The sequence below is a fragment of the Pongo pygmaeus genome, chromosome 19, assembly GCF_028885625.2.
Source record: "Pongo pygmaeus isolate AG05252 chromosome 19, NHGRI_mPonPyg2-v2.0_pri, whole genome shotgun sequence".
NCBI lineage: Eukaryota > Metazoa > Chordata > Mammalia > Primates > Hominidae > Pongo > Pongo pygmaeus.
This window is the reverse complement of record NC_072392.2, coordinates 77184540-77198480: the sequence shown is the minus strand read 5'-3', so window position 1 is coordinate 77198480 and position 13941 is coordinate 77184540. Positions and strand designations below refer to the sequence as shown.

The window sequence follows — 13941 nt, the reverse complement described above, 5'->3', positions numbered from 1 at the left end:
AGCCGATATTTCCTCCCACCCTTACAATTAGGAGCAGACTGTATACCAGGAACCCAATGAGTACTTTATGGCCACCTCGAGTAGTAAGAACGAGGATGTCCATTTCTGTGAACAAAGGTGTTGTTGCGTGACTTACCCAAGGCCACTCAGCTGGGGATGTCGGCACTGGGTTTCAGACCAAGCCTTTTGGCCCCAGCACTCTGCTCTTGCTGCCATGGGTGCTTCCCAAACCCTGCTTCTAATGGTGCAGGCAGAGGCACACGCCACTCTCTGTGAGCTGGGGAAGTAGCCAGGAGCAAGCCTCAGGAAGGACAAAATCTCTTGGAAGTCCAATTCTAGCTTAAAAATTCATCTAAATGTTGGATCCTCCTTCAGAACCTTATGTGCTTGTGGTTGGGCACAATGGCTCAAAGCCTGTAATCCCAGCACTTTGGGAGGCCAAGGTGGGTGAATCACTTGGGGTCAGGAGTTCGAGACTAGCCTGGCCAACATGGTGAAACCCTGTCTCCACTGAAAATACAAAAAAATTAGCTAGGTGTGGTGGCGGGAGCCTGTAATCCCAGCTATTGGGGAGGCTGAGGCAGGAGAATTGCTTGAACCCGGGAGGTGGAGGTTGCAGTGAGTCAAGATCATGCCACTGCACTCCAGCCTCAATGACAGAGTGAGACTCTGTATCAAAAAAAAGAGAAAAAGGAAAACAAAAAAGGCCGGGTACGGTGACTCATGCCTGTAATCCCAGCACTTTGGGAGGCTGAGGTGGGTGGATCACCTGAGGTCAGGAGTTTGAGACCAGCCTGGCCAACATGGTGAAACCCCATCTCTACTAAAAATACAAAAAAAGTTGGCCGGGCGTGGTGGTGAGCGCCTGTAATCCCAGCTACTCGGGAGGCTGAGGCAGGAGAATCGCGTGAACCTGGGAGGTGGAGGTTGCAGTGAGCCAAGATCGTGCCACTGCACTCCAGCCTGGGCAACAAGAGTGAAACTCGGTCTCAAAAAAAAAAAAAAAAAGAAAGAATCTTATCTGCTTGTTTTAAATTCCCTACTAGCCTTAATGTTTTCCCCCAAACTGTGAAGTGGAATGGGTTCTGTAGGGAGATATGCCACATTTATCCCATGGTTTTGAATATCACCTACACAGTGCCACACCGCAGAGGCTCAGACCTAGTTAGAGAAGTGTGGGGTGTGCAATACCATTGTGAACAGAATATGGATGCCCTGTGGCCAAGGGTGGAATCCTGGGCTCAAGCGATCCTCCGAGCCCTCAGCCTCCTAAAATGCTAGGATTACAGGCGTGAGCTATAGTGCTCGGCTGACAAGTGGAATTTGACCATTGGGTCAGAGCGTGGGCCATTTTCCTGATGCTTCTACCTCCCCTCATAGGACATTCACCATGGCAATGGCACCCAGCAGGCGTTCTACAACGACCCCTCTGTGCTCTACATCTCTCTGCATCGCTATGACAACGGGAACTTCTTTCCAGGCTCTGGGGCTCCTGAAGAGGTACAGCTCCTGGGCGTAAATGTAGACCCTCCTGGCCCCTCTGGGAAGTGGCACAATGGGACCTGGCGGGGAGCCACGGAGGCCCATGGTGGTGTTGGTACCTGGGGAGTCTGGGCTCTCAGTGGGAGGCCACACTGATCTGACTGCCCCTCCAGGCAGAGCAGAGGTCAGTGGAGTGAGATCTGGAGGCAGGGGTGAGGGCAGGGGCAATGTTTGGGATTCCCAGGTGGTGAGAATAGCGCTCTCCCCAACTCTGGTGCCAGGTTGGTGGAGGGCCAGGCGTGGGGTACAATGTGAACGTGGCATGGATAGGAGGTGTGGACCCCCCCATTGGAGACGTGGAGTACCTTACAGCCTTCAGGTAGGGACTGAAAAGGGCCATGGTAGTCAAGGGGAGCCCCTCTGGGCCCTGCAGTGGGAGGGGCAGAAGGCACTCAGTTCAGTGTGGGTAGAGGGGGTCGTCTCTGGGAGGATAACAGTGGGGCGAGGCCTGGCCTGGCCATCTGCCGGGCTTAGCTTGGGCCATCCCTTTGCAGGACAGTGGTGATGCCCATTGCCCACGAGTTCTCACCTGACGTGGTCCTAGTCTCTGCCGGGTTTGATGCTGTTGAAGGACATCTGTCTCCTCTGGGTGGCTACTCTGTCACCGCCAGATGTAAGCCTGCTGGGGGATTGAGGGAGGAAGTGAAACAGTGAGGATATCGAGTCCAGTGGGGCATGGGGCAGGGAACAGACTGACAATTGCAGGGGACGGGGAAAGCAGGGGGGCAGGGCCTAGACTTGGAATCATCTTGATAACTCCCCCAACTTGTCCTCTGCCAACCCCGGCCTTGAGGGGATAGGAGGTGAAAGTGGGGTAGCAGAGGATAGAAGGATGTATCCTGCCGGAGCTGTAGAGATGGGCTTGTTGGTCCCTGGTGTTTCAGTGATGCTCCTTGTCATTGGAGTCTTTAGCCAGTCTGTTAATGTTTTGACTGTGATAGGGCATTTAGTCCACTGATGCTGTATTTTATTATGGATATATTTGGGTTTATATCTCCCATCATATTTTGTGCTATTTGTCCCACCTCTTGTGTTTCTTTTTCTCTCCTTTTCTTTCTTTTTTTTTGAGGTGGAGTCTCACTCTGTCGCCCAGGTTAGAGTGCAATGGCGTGATCTCGGCTCACTGCAACCTCCGCCTCCTGGGTTCATGCCATTCTCCTGCCTCAGCCTCCCAAGTAGCTGGGATTACAGGCGCGTGCCACCATGGCCGGCTAATTATTGTATTTTTAGTAAAGACAGGGTTTCACCATGTTGGTCAGGCTGGTCTCGAACTCCTGACCTTGTGATCTGACCACGTTGGCCTCCCAAAGTACTGGGATTACAGGCGTGAGCCACCGCGCCTGGCCTTTTTTCTCTCCTTCTCTTACTGGCTCTTGAATTGATTACCTTTCGCCATTTCTTCTTCCTCCCTTCACCCATCCTCAAAGGTTTTGGCCACTTGACCAGGCAGCTGATGACCCTGGCAGGGGGCCGGGTGGTGCTGGCCCTGGAGGGAGGCCATGACTTGACCGCCATCTGTGATGCCTCTGAGGCTTGTGTCTCGGCTCTGCTGAGTGTAGAGGTAAGGGGCGGGAAGGAGCTGGGAGGTGGCAGGCCAGAGGGCTGAGGGGCCAGCAAGAGGTCAGCCAGCACTGGGAGCCCCTTAGGAAGCGTTTCCTTGGTCCTAAGGTATAGCTAATGGCCAGGGAAGGCTTTCTGAGTATGGGTTTGTCTAAAAAGGCCATGTTTGCCCCTGTCGTGAGGGATATCTGGGGCTGAGTGGGGCAGTTAGAGGGGTATGCATGGCAGCCCTACTCCCCACCCTAAGCCTTCTCTTCTTTCCCCTGCCAGCTGCAGCCCTTGGACGAGGCAGTCTTGCAGCAAAAGCCCAACATCAACGCAGTGGCCACGCTAGAGAAAGTCATCGAGATCCAGAGTGCGTGGGGACACATAGAGGGGCTCAGGCTGCCAAGGGGGCACGGAGCTTGTGGGAGCACCAGGACTGGGTCTGTTCATGTGGGTGTCCTCTGCCCTCCCTGACCCCTTGCGTGTCTCTTGTCCACAGGCAAACACTGGAGCTGTGTGCAGAAGTTTGCCGCTGGTCTGGGCCGTTCCCTGCGAGAGGCCCAAGCAGGTGAGACCGAGGAGGCCGAGACTGTGAGCGCCATGGCCTTGCTGTCGGTGGGGGCCGAGCAGGCCCAGGCTGCAGCAGCCCGGGAGCACAGCCCCAGGTAAGCGGCAACCCGCACCACCTCTCTGCCCTCGCCCCTGCTGGTGCACCCCACTCAATACCCTCCCCTGTGCTTGCCCCACAGGCCGGCAGAGGAGCCCATGGAGCAGGAGCCTGCCCTGTGACGCCCCGGCCCCCATCCCTCTGGGCTTCACCATTGTGATTTTGTTTATTTTTTCTATTAAAAACAAAAAGTCACACATTCAACAAGGTGTGCCGTGTGGGTCTCTCAGCCTTGCCCCTCCTGCTCCTCTACGCTGCCTCAGGCCCCCAGCCCTGTGGCTTCCACCTCAGCTCTAGAAGTCTGCTCCCTCTGCTGGGGGTGGGGGTGTCTTCCCAGCCCTGTCCCATGTGTCCCTCCACCTATTTTCTTGCATTCTGTCCTTTTCCTCCTTGGAGCCTGGGCCAGCTCAAGGTGGGCACGGGGGCCCAGACAGTACTCTCCAGTTCTGGGGCCCCCTGAGTGAGGAGGGAACAGGAAGTCGGTGCCTTGGTTTCAGCTGACTTGGGGGGAAATGCCTTAATTTCACCCTCCTCCCTTCTCCAGCCTCAGGGGAGGATCTGGAGGATCCACTACTGTCTTTAAGATGCAGAGTGGAGGGGAGGTGGGCACCCACCCTGCGATTCTCTACCTTTTCCCCTTCTTTCGTCCTCACCATCTCTGCACAGACTCCTCTCCTCCTCCTTCCTCTTGGTCTCAGTACTGATGGGAGGCTGGTGCCCAAGCTGTGGTCTGCAGTCTGTGAGGAGGGCTATCTTGCCTCACACTCCTCACAGCCTGCTTCCCCTTCCCCGGGGCTGAGAGGGTGAAAGTGTGTGGGGAAGGAGAGGACTGGTTTCCCGGGTTCTCAGGGGCCAGGAGGAGCCATGGAACCAGGTCTGCTCCCCACCTTACTTGGATGGCCTCCCTGCCCCTCTGCTGGCACAGCCTGGGCAGGGGGAGAAGGTGGTCCCTGCAGGGGGGCTCCAGGCTGGTGAGAGCCCCCCTGCTGTCAGGACCAGATTTCCCCAGCCATCCAGCATGCTGCAGGGAGAAGGGGCAGGGGCTCACCTCCCTCCTGGGGCCTTTTGCTTTGGAGCCTGGGGATGGTGAGAATGGAGGTTCTAGAAGGGGTAAGGCCAGAACCCAGGGATCCAGGAGTCGGCTCTCAGCTGGAGCTTCCATACCTCCTGGGCTCCCTTTGCTGACCACCAGCCCAAGGGAGCTAAGACCAGGAGGGGGCTGGGCGCTGTCCCTTCTCTTTTCCAGGAGCCCTGCCAGGGAATATGGGCCTACAAGGCTTCCAGGGAATGCCATCCAGCCTGTAGGAAACCAAAGATGGGAAGTGGCTCCTAGGGGGCTGACTCTTCCTTCCTCCTCCTCCCCAGTACCACATATACTTTCTCTCCTTCTATCCCCAGGGCCCCACCAATCTGTTTACATATTTATTATCCTATGGGGGCCTGAGCAGGATTGAGGGAGCCAGGGGAGGGGCAGGAGTCCCAGCACCATCGGTTCATGGTGTGCTTGTGTGTTTGTTTTAGATCCTCCTGGGGGATGGGGACGGGGCTAGGCCCAGTGTACTAGGCCTCTCTGTGCTGAGCCCCAGGCTCCCGGCCCCTTACCCACTCTCTCCCTGTGGCTGGTCTGGTTCTCATGTAAACCCACTCCTTGCTTTGTCTCCCTGGATATGGATTTCAGTTAAGTATTTTGTAACCCGTTACACTGTGTGTCCTTGTGTAAATAAACTTGTTTCTGGCAGTGCCTTCTGGGGCCAATGTCTCTATTCTCTGGGCTCCCAAATGGAGTAGAGGTTCTCATTCTCCTTCCTAGCCAAAAACACTACTCTTTTCTCCAGCCCCTGGACTAGAAGCCAATTTAGGAAACTGGAGGTTGGGGCGCAAGATCTGTCCTATAAGTGAAAGACAGGGTTACACTGAATATAGTCACAGCATCTCATGGGACCTCTCATGTGGCCTAGGCAGTGATGAGGCAGGGGACCCAGGGCTGAGAGGTCTCACCTGAGTTTACAGCCCTCTCCTTTCCTGCCTCTCTGCCCCTGGAAACAGGGCTGGAGGTGGCACAGAGACCACCGGAGCAGCCTGGCAAAGGTTCCGCTTGTGCACACACAGGCAAGGCCCATGGAGATGTGCGCATAGGCAAGAAAGGAATCTCAAAGTATTCAAGGGCTTTATTGGGGCCGCCCTGGCCGCCCCTCACAGTGTTGCAAGAACCCGCTGGTCTTGCTGTTGCCTTTGCTCTTTGGGGGCTTGAGAGGAAAGGCAGAGGGAGGACCAGCTTATCTGGGAGAGAGAAGGCCCATCTTTGGGGCTAAGACCAGGTGGTGGGGAAGCAGATTTAGGGAGGGGAGGGCCTACTTAGGGGCTGGAAGGGGATGGGGCTGCCTCCTGGAGTGTGGTGGTCACAGAGTGTTGGCTTTGTGGGAGGGAAAGGAAAGGAGGCACACAAGAAGTCAGGAAGAGTGGATGGGCGGTGCTTCCTGGGCACTGAACATGTGCACTGCCCAGGGCACGAGGGCCAGGACTAGGCATGGCCAGAGGGTGTACTTGAGGAAATTGAAAATGTAGAAGAGGCTGATCTGAGGGGGGTGGCCCAGCCAGTCCAGAGGGCCCAGCAGCCCCATGGCCAGCACAAGGCAGGCTATCTTCTGGCCATTTCCCAGCTGTGCCCGACGCACCTGGGCATAGCAGGGAGAGTGCAAGGCAATGCCCAGGCCCAGGGCAGCCCCTGAGTCACGACTCAGGGAGGCAAAGGGCCGGCTATCCATGTGTATCCACTCAGGCCGCTCACACCACTTGAAGGCTAGGCTGATGGACCTGTGGGGAAGAAGAGTTCTTGCCAGGAAAGGCTGGAACATAGAAGGCCACTGGCTCTTGGCCATCTGCCCTTGGGGCCCACTCCCATGCTCTGTTTTGTGCCTGTGAGGGTCTACGTGAATAGGTAATGTGTCCTTTTTTAGCTATAATGAACCAGAGACACACCAGGCTAGGTGCAGGCGACATAGGACAGGGCCCAGCCTGCCCAGGCTTCAAAGCGAGACTTACCAAGAAAGATCCAGGCCCAGCGTAAAGAGGGTCCAATAGATGAGGCTGGTGCCTAGCATGAGGGCCAGTGCAATCAACCCATAGAAGCTTAGCTCCCGCTCCATAGGCACTCGGGGAGTCATCAGCCAGCCCAGGACAGCACCTAGGAGAGTGGAGTGACAGCAGCTTCAAGGAGTTTGGGGATATGACCCTCCCCACCCCGACCCCCAGCTGCAGTGCAGCTTGGCAAGAGAATAAACTGAGACATAACGGGGGGCCTCTGGGGTGGGCTCTATAGAAGCTGGGAGCGATGGGAAGATCCTAGACTGATCCTCCCACTGCCAAAGGCATCCTCTCAGTCCACCCCGTTGCCCCAGTTGCTCACCAGTTATTAGGCCAGCCAGCACCTGGTGAGGGAAATGTGCTAAGATGAAGATTCGCGACAAGCCAACCGCCAAAAGGAAGGTGCAATAAGCCAGGCTAGGCATCACCCTTACCCAGCGGCTAGAAAGAAGAGAGGCAAGGAGCTCAGAGCGCGTCCATACACAGCTTGGCCTCCTGTAGCACCCAGGTACTCCATGGTTGAACCACACAACCTAGGGTCCCCAAAACTCCAGCTCCCAGGCTGCCATGCTGCTGGGTCTTTTAGGTACAGGGTGCCATCACCCCTCCTCCCAATGGTGGGCAATGCTAAGGGTATACCTGCGGGCCCGAGTGGCCACCTGCGAAGACAGGGCCGTCATTATGGGCCAGAGGGCTGCTCCTGTGATCATGCAGTGTCCAGAAGGGCTGCCTGCCAGCAAATCCAGAAGCTCGTGGTGAGAAGATGGAGGCAGAACCCCGGGGCCCCTGGTGATGCCTCAGTAATACAGCTGCCTCTCCTGGCTGAGAAGAGAGCTTTTCCCCAGCACTGATCCATAACTCGCTCTGCTCTGAGGCCTTTTTACTGCCATCTGAGGTCACTGCGCTCAGGTTTCTGTCCGGATCTGTGTCTCTTGGCTGTACTCTATACAAGGTGGGCAGCTGGTACATAGCATGAGTGCCCTCCTCCCATAACTCGGCTTGGTCTCCCTGGGGTTCCTTTGTTCTCTAGGCCAGTAATTGAGAAGCTTGTATTTGGTTGGGCCACCCAGGCTGAAAAGTACTCTGAAATGTTCACCCGAACCCTAACCACACTGGGAAAGGGAGAATGTTTGAGGCTTCCCACCTGGACCAGTCTCACAAGAAGAGGGGAACTGGTGAACCTGGGCTGGAGCCTGGCTATAGTACCCAGACTCATGGACCCACCAAAAGGGCCTGTCTCCAAAAAGAAACCTGGAAGAGAACAGATGCAAGATGACTTTCCACATGCACACACAGCCGGGGGGTGGTACGAGGTGGGCAGGACACGGAGTACTCTGGAGGGCCTGAGGGGTGAAGTCAAAAAAGGACTACGATTCTGTCCACTGCTCTCAAGGTATCCATGGATACCTTGCCATGTTTTTCTACCTTAGAACAGGAGAAAGAAAGCACACTATTTCTTTTCTTTTTTTTTTCCTAACCCTCAGAGCCTGTGGAAACACTATTTTTAAAGACTAGTCTGGGGCCAGGTACAGTGGCTCATGACTGTAATCCCAGTACTTTGGGAGGCCTTAGCTGGAGGATCACTTGAAGCCAGGAGTTCATGACCAGCCTGGGCAACATAGCAAGACCCAGATTCAACAAAAACAAAAAATTAGCTGGAAGTGGTGGTGCACACCTATAGTCTCAGCTACTTGGGAGGCTGGGTGGGCAGATCACTTGAGCCCAGGATTTCGAGAATAGCCTGGGCAACATGACAAAACTCCATCTCTACAAAAAATACAAAAATTAGCCAGGCATCTTGGGGTGCGCCTGTAGTCCCTGCTACTCCAGAGGCTGAAGTGGGAAGGATCACTTGAGCCCAGGAGGTTGAGGCTGCAGTGAGCTGTGTTCGTGCCATTGTACTCCAGCCTGGTGATGGGGTGAGATCCTGTCTCAAAAAAAGAAAAAGTAAATAAAATAAAAAATAAAACTGATACAGAGGCAAGAGATTGTGGTAAGCATGTGTGTGTGCTCTGAGATACTCAGCCGTCCCACTCTACCCCCTCTCACTGCAAGGCCAGCTCTTATCATCCACAGAGAGTCCAGGACCCAGCTCTCTCCCCCAGGCCCTCACTAACCCTCCTGCTACCCCTGCCTCCATGTCCCCAGTTACAGCCTGAATTATCCACACCTAAATTATTTAGGTGAGCCTCTTGGGTCTGAAAATGGGAGTGGGAAATGGACAGAGAAGGCTGAGAAAGAATAAGGAGGACAAAAAAATGTCAAAATCCTCTGGTCTAGCAAGTGCTTGGCTGGGCCCTGGGAACCACACAATGAAGAGGCTGCTGTGGCCAGAAAGTGAAAAGATGGGGTAGCAAAAGAGATGCTGGCAGGAGGCCACGTGCTGGGGAGGGAGATACAGAAAGCACTTGCCTCTCCTCTCTGAAAACTGAGCCTAGTATACATCAAGTGCTCACACAGAAAATGAACGGGGGTGCCAGGCGCGGTGGCTCACGCCTGTAATCCCAGCACTTTGGGAGGCAGAGGAGGGTGGATCACTTGAGGCCAGGAGTTTGAGACTAGCCTGGCCAACAAGACGAAACCCTGTCTCTACTAAAAATACAAAAATTAGCCAGGCGTGGTGGTGGGTGCCTATAATCCCAGCTACTGGGGAGGCTGAGGCAGCAGTGAGCCAAGATCATGCCATTGCACCCCAGCCTGGGCAACAGAGCAAGACTCCATCTCAAAAAGAAAAAAAAAAAAAAAAAAGAATGCCAGGTTGCTCACGCCTATAATCCCAGCACTTTGGGAGGCTGAAGCGGGTGGATCACCTGAGGTCAGGAGTTTGAGACCAGCCTGGCCAACAAGGCGAAACCCCTTCTCTACTAAAAATACAAAAATTAGCCGAGTGTGGTGGCACACGCTTGTAATTCCAGCTACTTGGGAGGCTGAGGCAGGAGAATGGCATGAACCCGGGAGGCGGAGTTTGCAGTGAGCCAAGATTGCGCCACTGCACTCCAGCCTGGGCGACTGAGCGAGACTCCGTCTCAAAAAAAAAAAAAAAAAGAAAGAAAAAAGAAAATGAAAATGAATAGGGACTTTGCCACCTGGGGGACATTAATAGTGTCTGAAGGAGACTGTGATCTTTGGGGGACAAGGACTAGAAGGGGAGGCTTATACAGACTTTGAGGGAGGAGAAAGCACAAAGCAAAGGGCAATTAGGCAAGAAAGAAGTGAACAGACCACTGTGGTTCCCTTTACATAAGGATGAGGCCCTCCTGGAAAAGAGTGGAAGGGAGGGGAACTCTATGTTGTTTTTCAGCAAGTCATTCCAGCCCATTGAAATACCTCCTATGAACCTCCCTTCCTTCCCCCAGGCTGAGTATTTGGCCACAGAGGCTGAGGTGAAGGGAGGTGTGGCTGCATGCCCAGCCCCAAGGGCCACAGGGCCTCCACCCGTGTCCCTGGGATTCCTGGCTTCTAAGTCTCAGTGTGAAGAGTCTACTGGTGAATGAAAGAGAAAGAAGAGAAAGTGTTCCCTGGAAAGCAGTGCTTTAGCCCAAACTTTACTGCATACGCACAGGGAATCACCTGGGAACCTTGTTAAAATGCAGATTTTGATTCAGTAGCTCTGGCCCGGGGCCTGAGAGTCTGCATTTCTAGCTAGTTTTCAAGTGCTGCCTATGCCGTTGGGCATAGTCCAGGGACCACACCTTAATCTGCAAGGTGTCTCTGTCCTTAGCAGCTACTGTGATGCCCAGCACAAAGCATGCTTCTGAAAAATTATAGCAAATGAATAGATGAATGAAAAAGTGAGTTGAGAGGTAGGACTCTCCACTACTTAAATCACCATAGATACTTGTTAAAATATGAATTCTCATAAACCAAAAATAAAAAAAAATAAATTCCCAACCCCTTGGAGTTTCTAAATTAGTAAGTGTGAGATGAGGATGGGATATTTACATTTTAGACACGCCCCTTAGATGATTTTTCCATCAGACCAGTTTGAAGAACACTGGTCTAATGAGTAGGATGGTTGGACTCTGAGGTTTGAGTCCAAGCTGCACAAAGATGCTCAAGGGGGAAAAAAATCAGGGACTACAGAGTAGGGGTGGGAAGGCCCTTGAGACAATTGCTGAAAGAGACCAGGGCTTACACATGACTCAGGGCCCTCGGGGGTGGGGACCAGGATGCCGGAGGGCTTCTCTGTCTCACCACTTGAAGATGAGGTTGAGCCACTCGGTGATGAGGCTGATCCAGAGCACCGCGATGCCCACACGGCGGGAGGCGTAGTAGGCCGCGGGGAAGTAGAACAGAAAGAGGATCTTGGGATCGCCCAGAAAGGTGATCCAGAGCCACACGTTCTCCAGCCAGGCTAGCTGGTTCTGTAGCGCCTCGGCTATCACGATGCCCGCGCCCAGCGTGGACTCCATGGCGGCCCAGCTGCCGACCAGGCCAGGGCTTGCTCCAGGGCGGAAACCAGAGAGTCCAGGCAACGAAGCAGCGTCGGCCCTCTGATCTCCAAAGCCCACCCCTCTGAGTCCCAGGCCCCGCCCCGCCAGCGGTCACCACCAAGCCCCGCCCCCGGCCCCGCCCCTGGCAGTCCCCGGCTCCTGCAAGACCGGCCTCCAGCCGGTATTGTTTCCTCCTGCGCTCTCCTCCGGTTTTCCTCCCTACCGGGCAGCGTAGGGGACAAACCTTTGTAAAGGCGTTTCCTTAGGGCCCCACGTGGCCGCTGTTGCCGGCACGTGGGCAGCCGGCTAGTGGCGGCACCAGTGCGGTTCCGGGTCAGGGGACGGACTAGCCGGCGGGCCACCCGCGCTCCCAGCGTCCCTGCTCTGCTGATGCGAAGGCGGATATATCATCTCCAGGGCCGGGATTCTTTCCCGAGGGGACCTCTCTTCTCCAGTACCAATACCCACCAAAAAAAAAAAAACAGCAAAAAAAAAAAAAAAAAAAAGAAAAGAAAAAGAAAAAATCTGAACTCCTTTGGAGAAAAGGCTGCAGACAGCCCCTCCTCCTGGGAGCTGAAGCGGGATCCTAAATTTGCATACACCCCTAATCAGTTCACCCCTTCCTCCCCAACCTCAAGACTCCCCCTTTCTAATTCGCCTGCTATTAATTTGGAGGCTGACAGATAAGTCTCTTGATTTTGAGGGGTCTTCCCTAAAAAGGCGAATTCTCACATATAGCGCAAAGTCACACTTCCTTCCAGTTCTTCCCTTGCTTCCCCCACCCCCATCCTCCTGCCATCCAAAACCCTGCTTAGGCAGATGAAACCAAGAGATAGTAACAGTGTTGGTATGGGAAGAGGATTGGCACACACCCGCGACAGAGTTTGAAACAGTCATCTGGGGGAACTCACATAGAAAATAGAAATCTCAGCTATTCTAGGCGAGGTCCTGCCTAGAAGACTGTTGAACAGTGTCTCCTTAGTTTCTTCCTACCTTGATCAACTTTGTTCTTGAAAAGTGTTTTTTTGTTTGTTTGTTTGTTTTTTGCCGGGCGCAGTGACTCACACCTATAATCCCAGCACTTTGGGAGGCCGAGGCGGTCGGATCACAAGGTCAGGAGTTCCAGACCAGCCTGGCCAACATAGTTAAACCCCATCTCTACTAAAAATACAAAAATTTGGGCGTGGGGGCATGCGCCTGTAGTCTCAGCTACTAGGGAGGCTGAAGCAGGAGAATCGCTTGAACCCGGGAGGCGGAGGTTGCGGTGAGCCGAGATGGCACCACTGCACTCCAGCCTGGGCGACAGGGCAAGACTCTATCTCAAAAAAAAAAAAAAAAAAGGTGCTGGGCACAGTGGCTTACCCCTGTAATCCCAGAACTTTGGGAGGCCAGGGTGGGTGGATCACCTGAGGTCAGGAGTTGGAGACCAGTCTGACCAATGTGGAGAAACCGTGTCTCTACTAAAAACACAAAATTAGCTGGGTGTGGTGGCACATGCCTGTGATCCCAGCTACTCAGGAGGCTGAGGGAGGTGAATCGCTTGAGCCCAGGACGTGGAGGTTGTGGTGAGCTGAGATTGTGCCATTGTATTCCAGCTTGGGCAACAAGAGCAAAATTCTGTCTCAAAGAAAAAAAAAAAGGTGTAAGGGAGGGAAGCTGGATATAAATCTTCGTTTATTGCCTTTGTAGTGAACAGAATTTTTATTCCTATTCAATGATTATACCAATACCTCCAACGCCAGGAAGTTTTTTTTTTTTTTGAGACGGAGTCTCGCTCTGTCCCCCAGGATGGAGTGCAGTGGCGCGATCTCAGCTCACTGCAATCTCTGCCTCCCGGGTTCACGCCATTCTCCTGCCTCAGCTTCCCGAGTAGCTGGGACTACAGACACCCGCCACCACACCTGGCTAATTTTTAGTATTTTTAGTAGAGACGGGGTTTCACCATGTTAGCCAGGATGGTCTTCATCTCATGACCTCGTGATCCGCCCACCTCGGTCTCCCAAAGTGCTGGGATTACAGGCGTGAGCCACTGCGCCCGGACAATACCAGGACATTTTTTAATTGCCCAAGGAGAAAGCCTACATTGTTTACTGAGTCTTTGAAAGTTTGCCCTCAACCTTCAGCAGCCTACTCCCGCACTCCGCTTTGTAATATTTCTGAGCTATACATTCCTTGAAATCACCAAGTTCTCTCCTCTTAGGGGTCCTGGCCCATGCAGTTCCCTCTGCCTGGAACATGGCCACTCTTTTTCCTTGCCAATCCTTCAGGTCTCAGTAGAGATTTTTCACTTCCTCCAAGAAGGCCTTTCCTAATGGCTCCTAGAAGTCTTATATGAAAACCTATAATCACGATTCCATATAAAAAGTGGAAAACTGGAATGGCAATTATGTATGATTTATTATGGGGGCCAGAACAAGGATGAGAGGCATGAAAGTTCTCTGAGGCCGGCCACAATGGCTCAAGCCCGTAATCCCAGCACTTTGAGAGGCCGGCCGAGGCAGGAAGATTGCTTGAGCCCAGGAGTTTGAGACCAGCCTGGCCAACATGGTGAAACCCCATCTGTACTAAAAGTACAAAACTTAGCCAAGCATGGTGGCTCGTGCCTGTAATTCCAGCTACTCAGGAAGCTGAGGCAGGAGAATCGCTTGAACCTGGGAGGTACAGGTTGCA

General features: G+C 53.7%; 2 protein-coding genes across 19 annotated transcripts in view; one reads left to right on the top strand and one right to left on the bottom strand.

Annotated features, from left to right (window-relative positions):
• HDAC5 (histone deacetylase 5) overlaps positions 1-3958 on the top strand; it is a 46166-nt gene extending 42208 nt beyond the window's left edge. For all 15 annotated transcript variants that reach the window (XM_054456549.2, XM_054456551.2, XM_063656720.1 and 12 more), the window contains 7 exons: positions 1381-1500; positions 1764-1861; positions 2037-2155; positions 2970-3103; positions 3373-3457; positions 3587-3752; positions 3837-3958. In XM_054456549.2, coding sequence (XP_054312524.1) covers positions 1381-1500; positions 1764-1861; positions 2037-2155; positions 2970-3103; positions 3373-3457; positions 3587-3752; positions 3837-3876 — 762 coding nt within the window. In that variant the 3' untranslated portion in view covers positions 3877-3958. The remainder of the gene's footprint in view (positions 1-1380; positions 1501-1763; positions 1862-2036; positions 2156-2969; positions 3104-3372; positions 3458-3586; positions 3753-3836) is intronic.
• A 1946-nt stretch (positions 3959-5904) lies between these two features.
• G6PC3 (glucose-6-phosphatase catalytic subunit 3) lies at positions 5905-11535 on the bottom strand. 4 transcript variants are annotated; one of them, XM_054456546.2, is made up of 6 exons: positions 10974-11494; positions 7983-8089; positions 7478-7568; positions 7161-7279; positions 6797-6938; positions 5905-6568 (listed from the first exon to the last, which is right to left on the bottom strand). In XM_054456546.2, exons 3-6 carry the CDS (start codon positions 7546-7548, stop codon positions 6205-6207), a joined length of 696 nt encoding a protein of 231 aa, XP_054312521.1. In that variant the 5' UTR covers positions 7549-7568; positions 7983-8089; positions 10974-11494; the 3' UTR covers positions 5905-6204. The 4 variants fall into 4 exon arrangements, with proteins under 4 accessions (XP_054312521.1, XP_054312519.1, XP_054312522.1 ...); XM_054456544.2 differs by having other exon boundaries at positions 11033-11494; XM_054456547.2 differs by lacking the exon at positions 7161-7279 and having other exon boundaries at positions 11033-11535.
• Positions 11536-13941: the final 2406 nt, after the last annotated feature.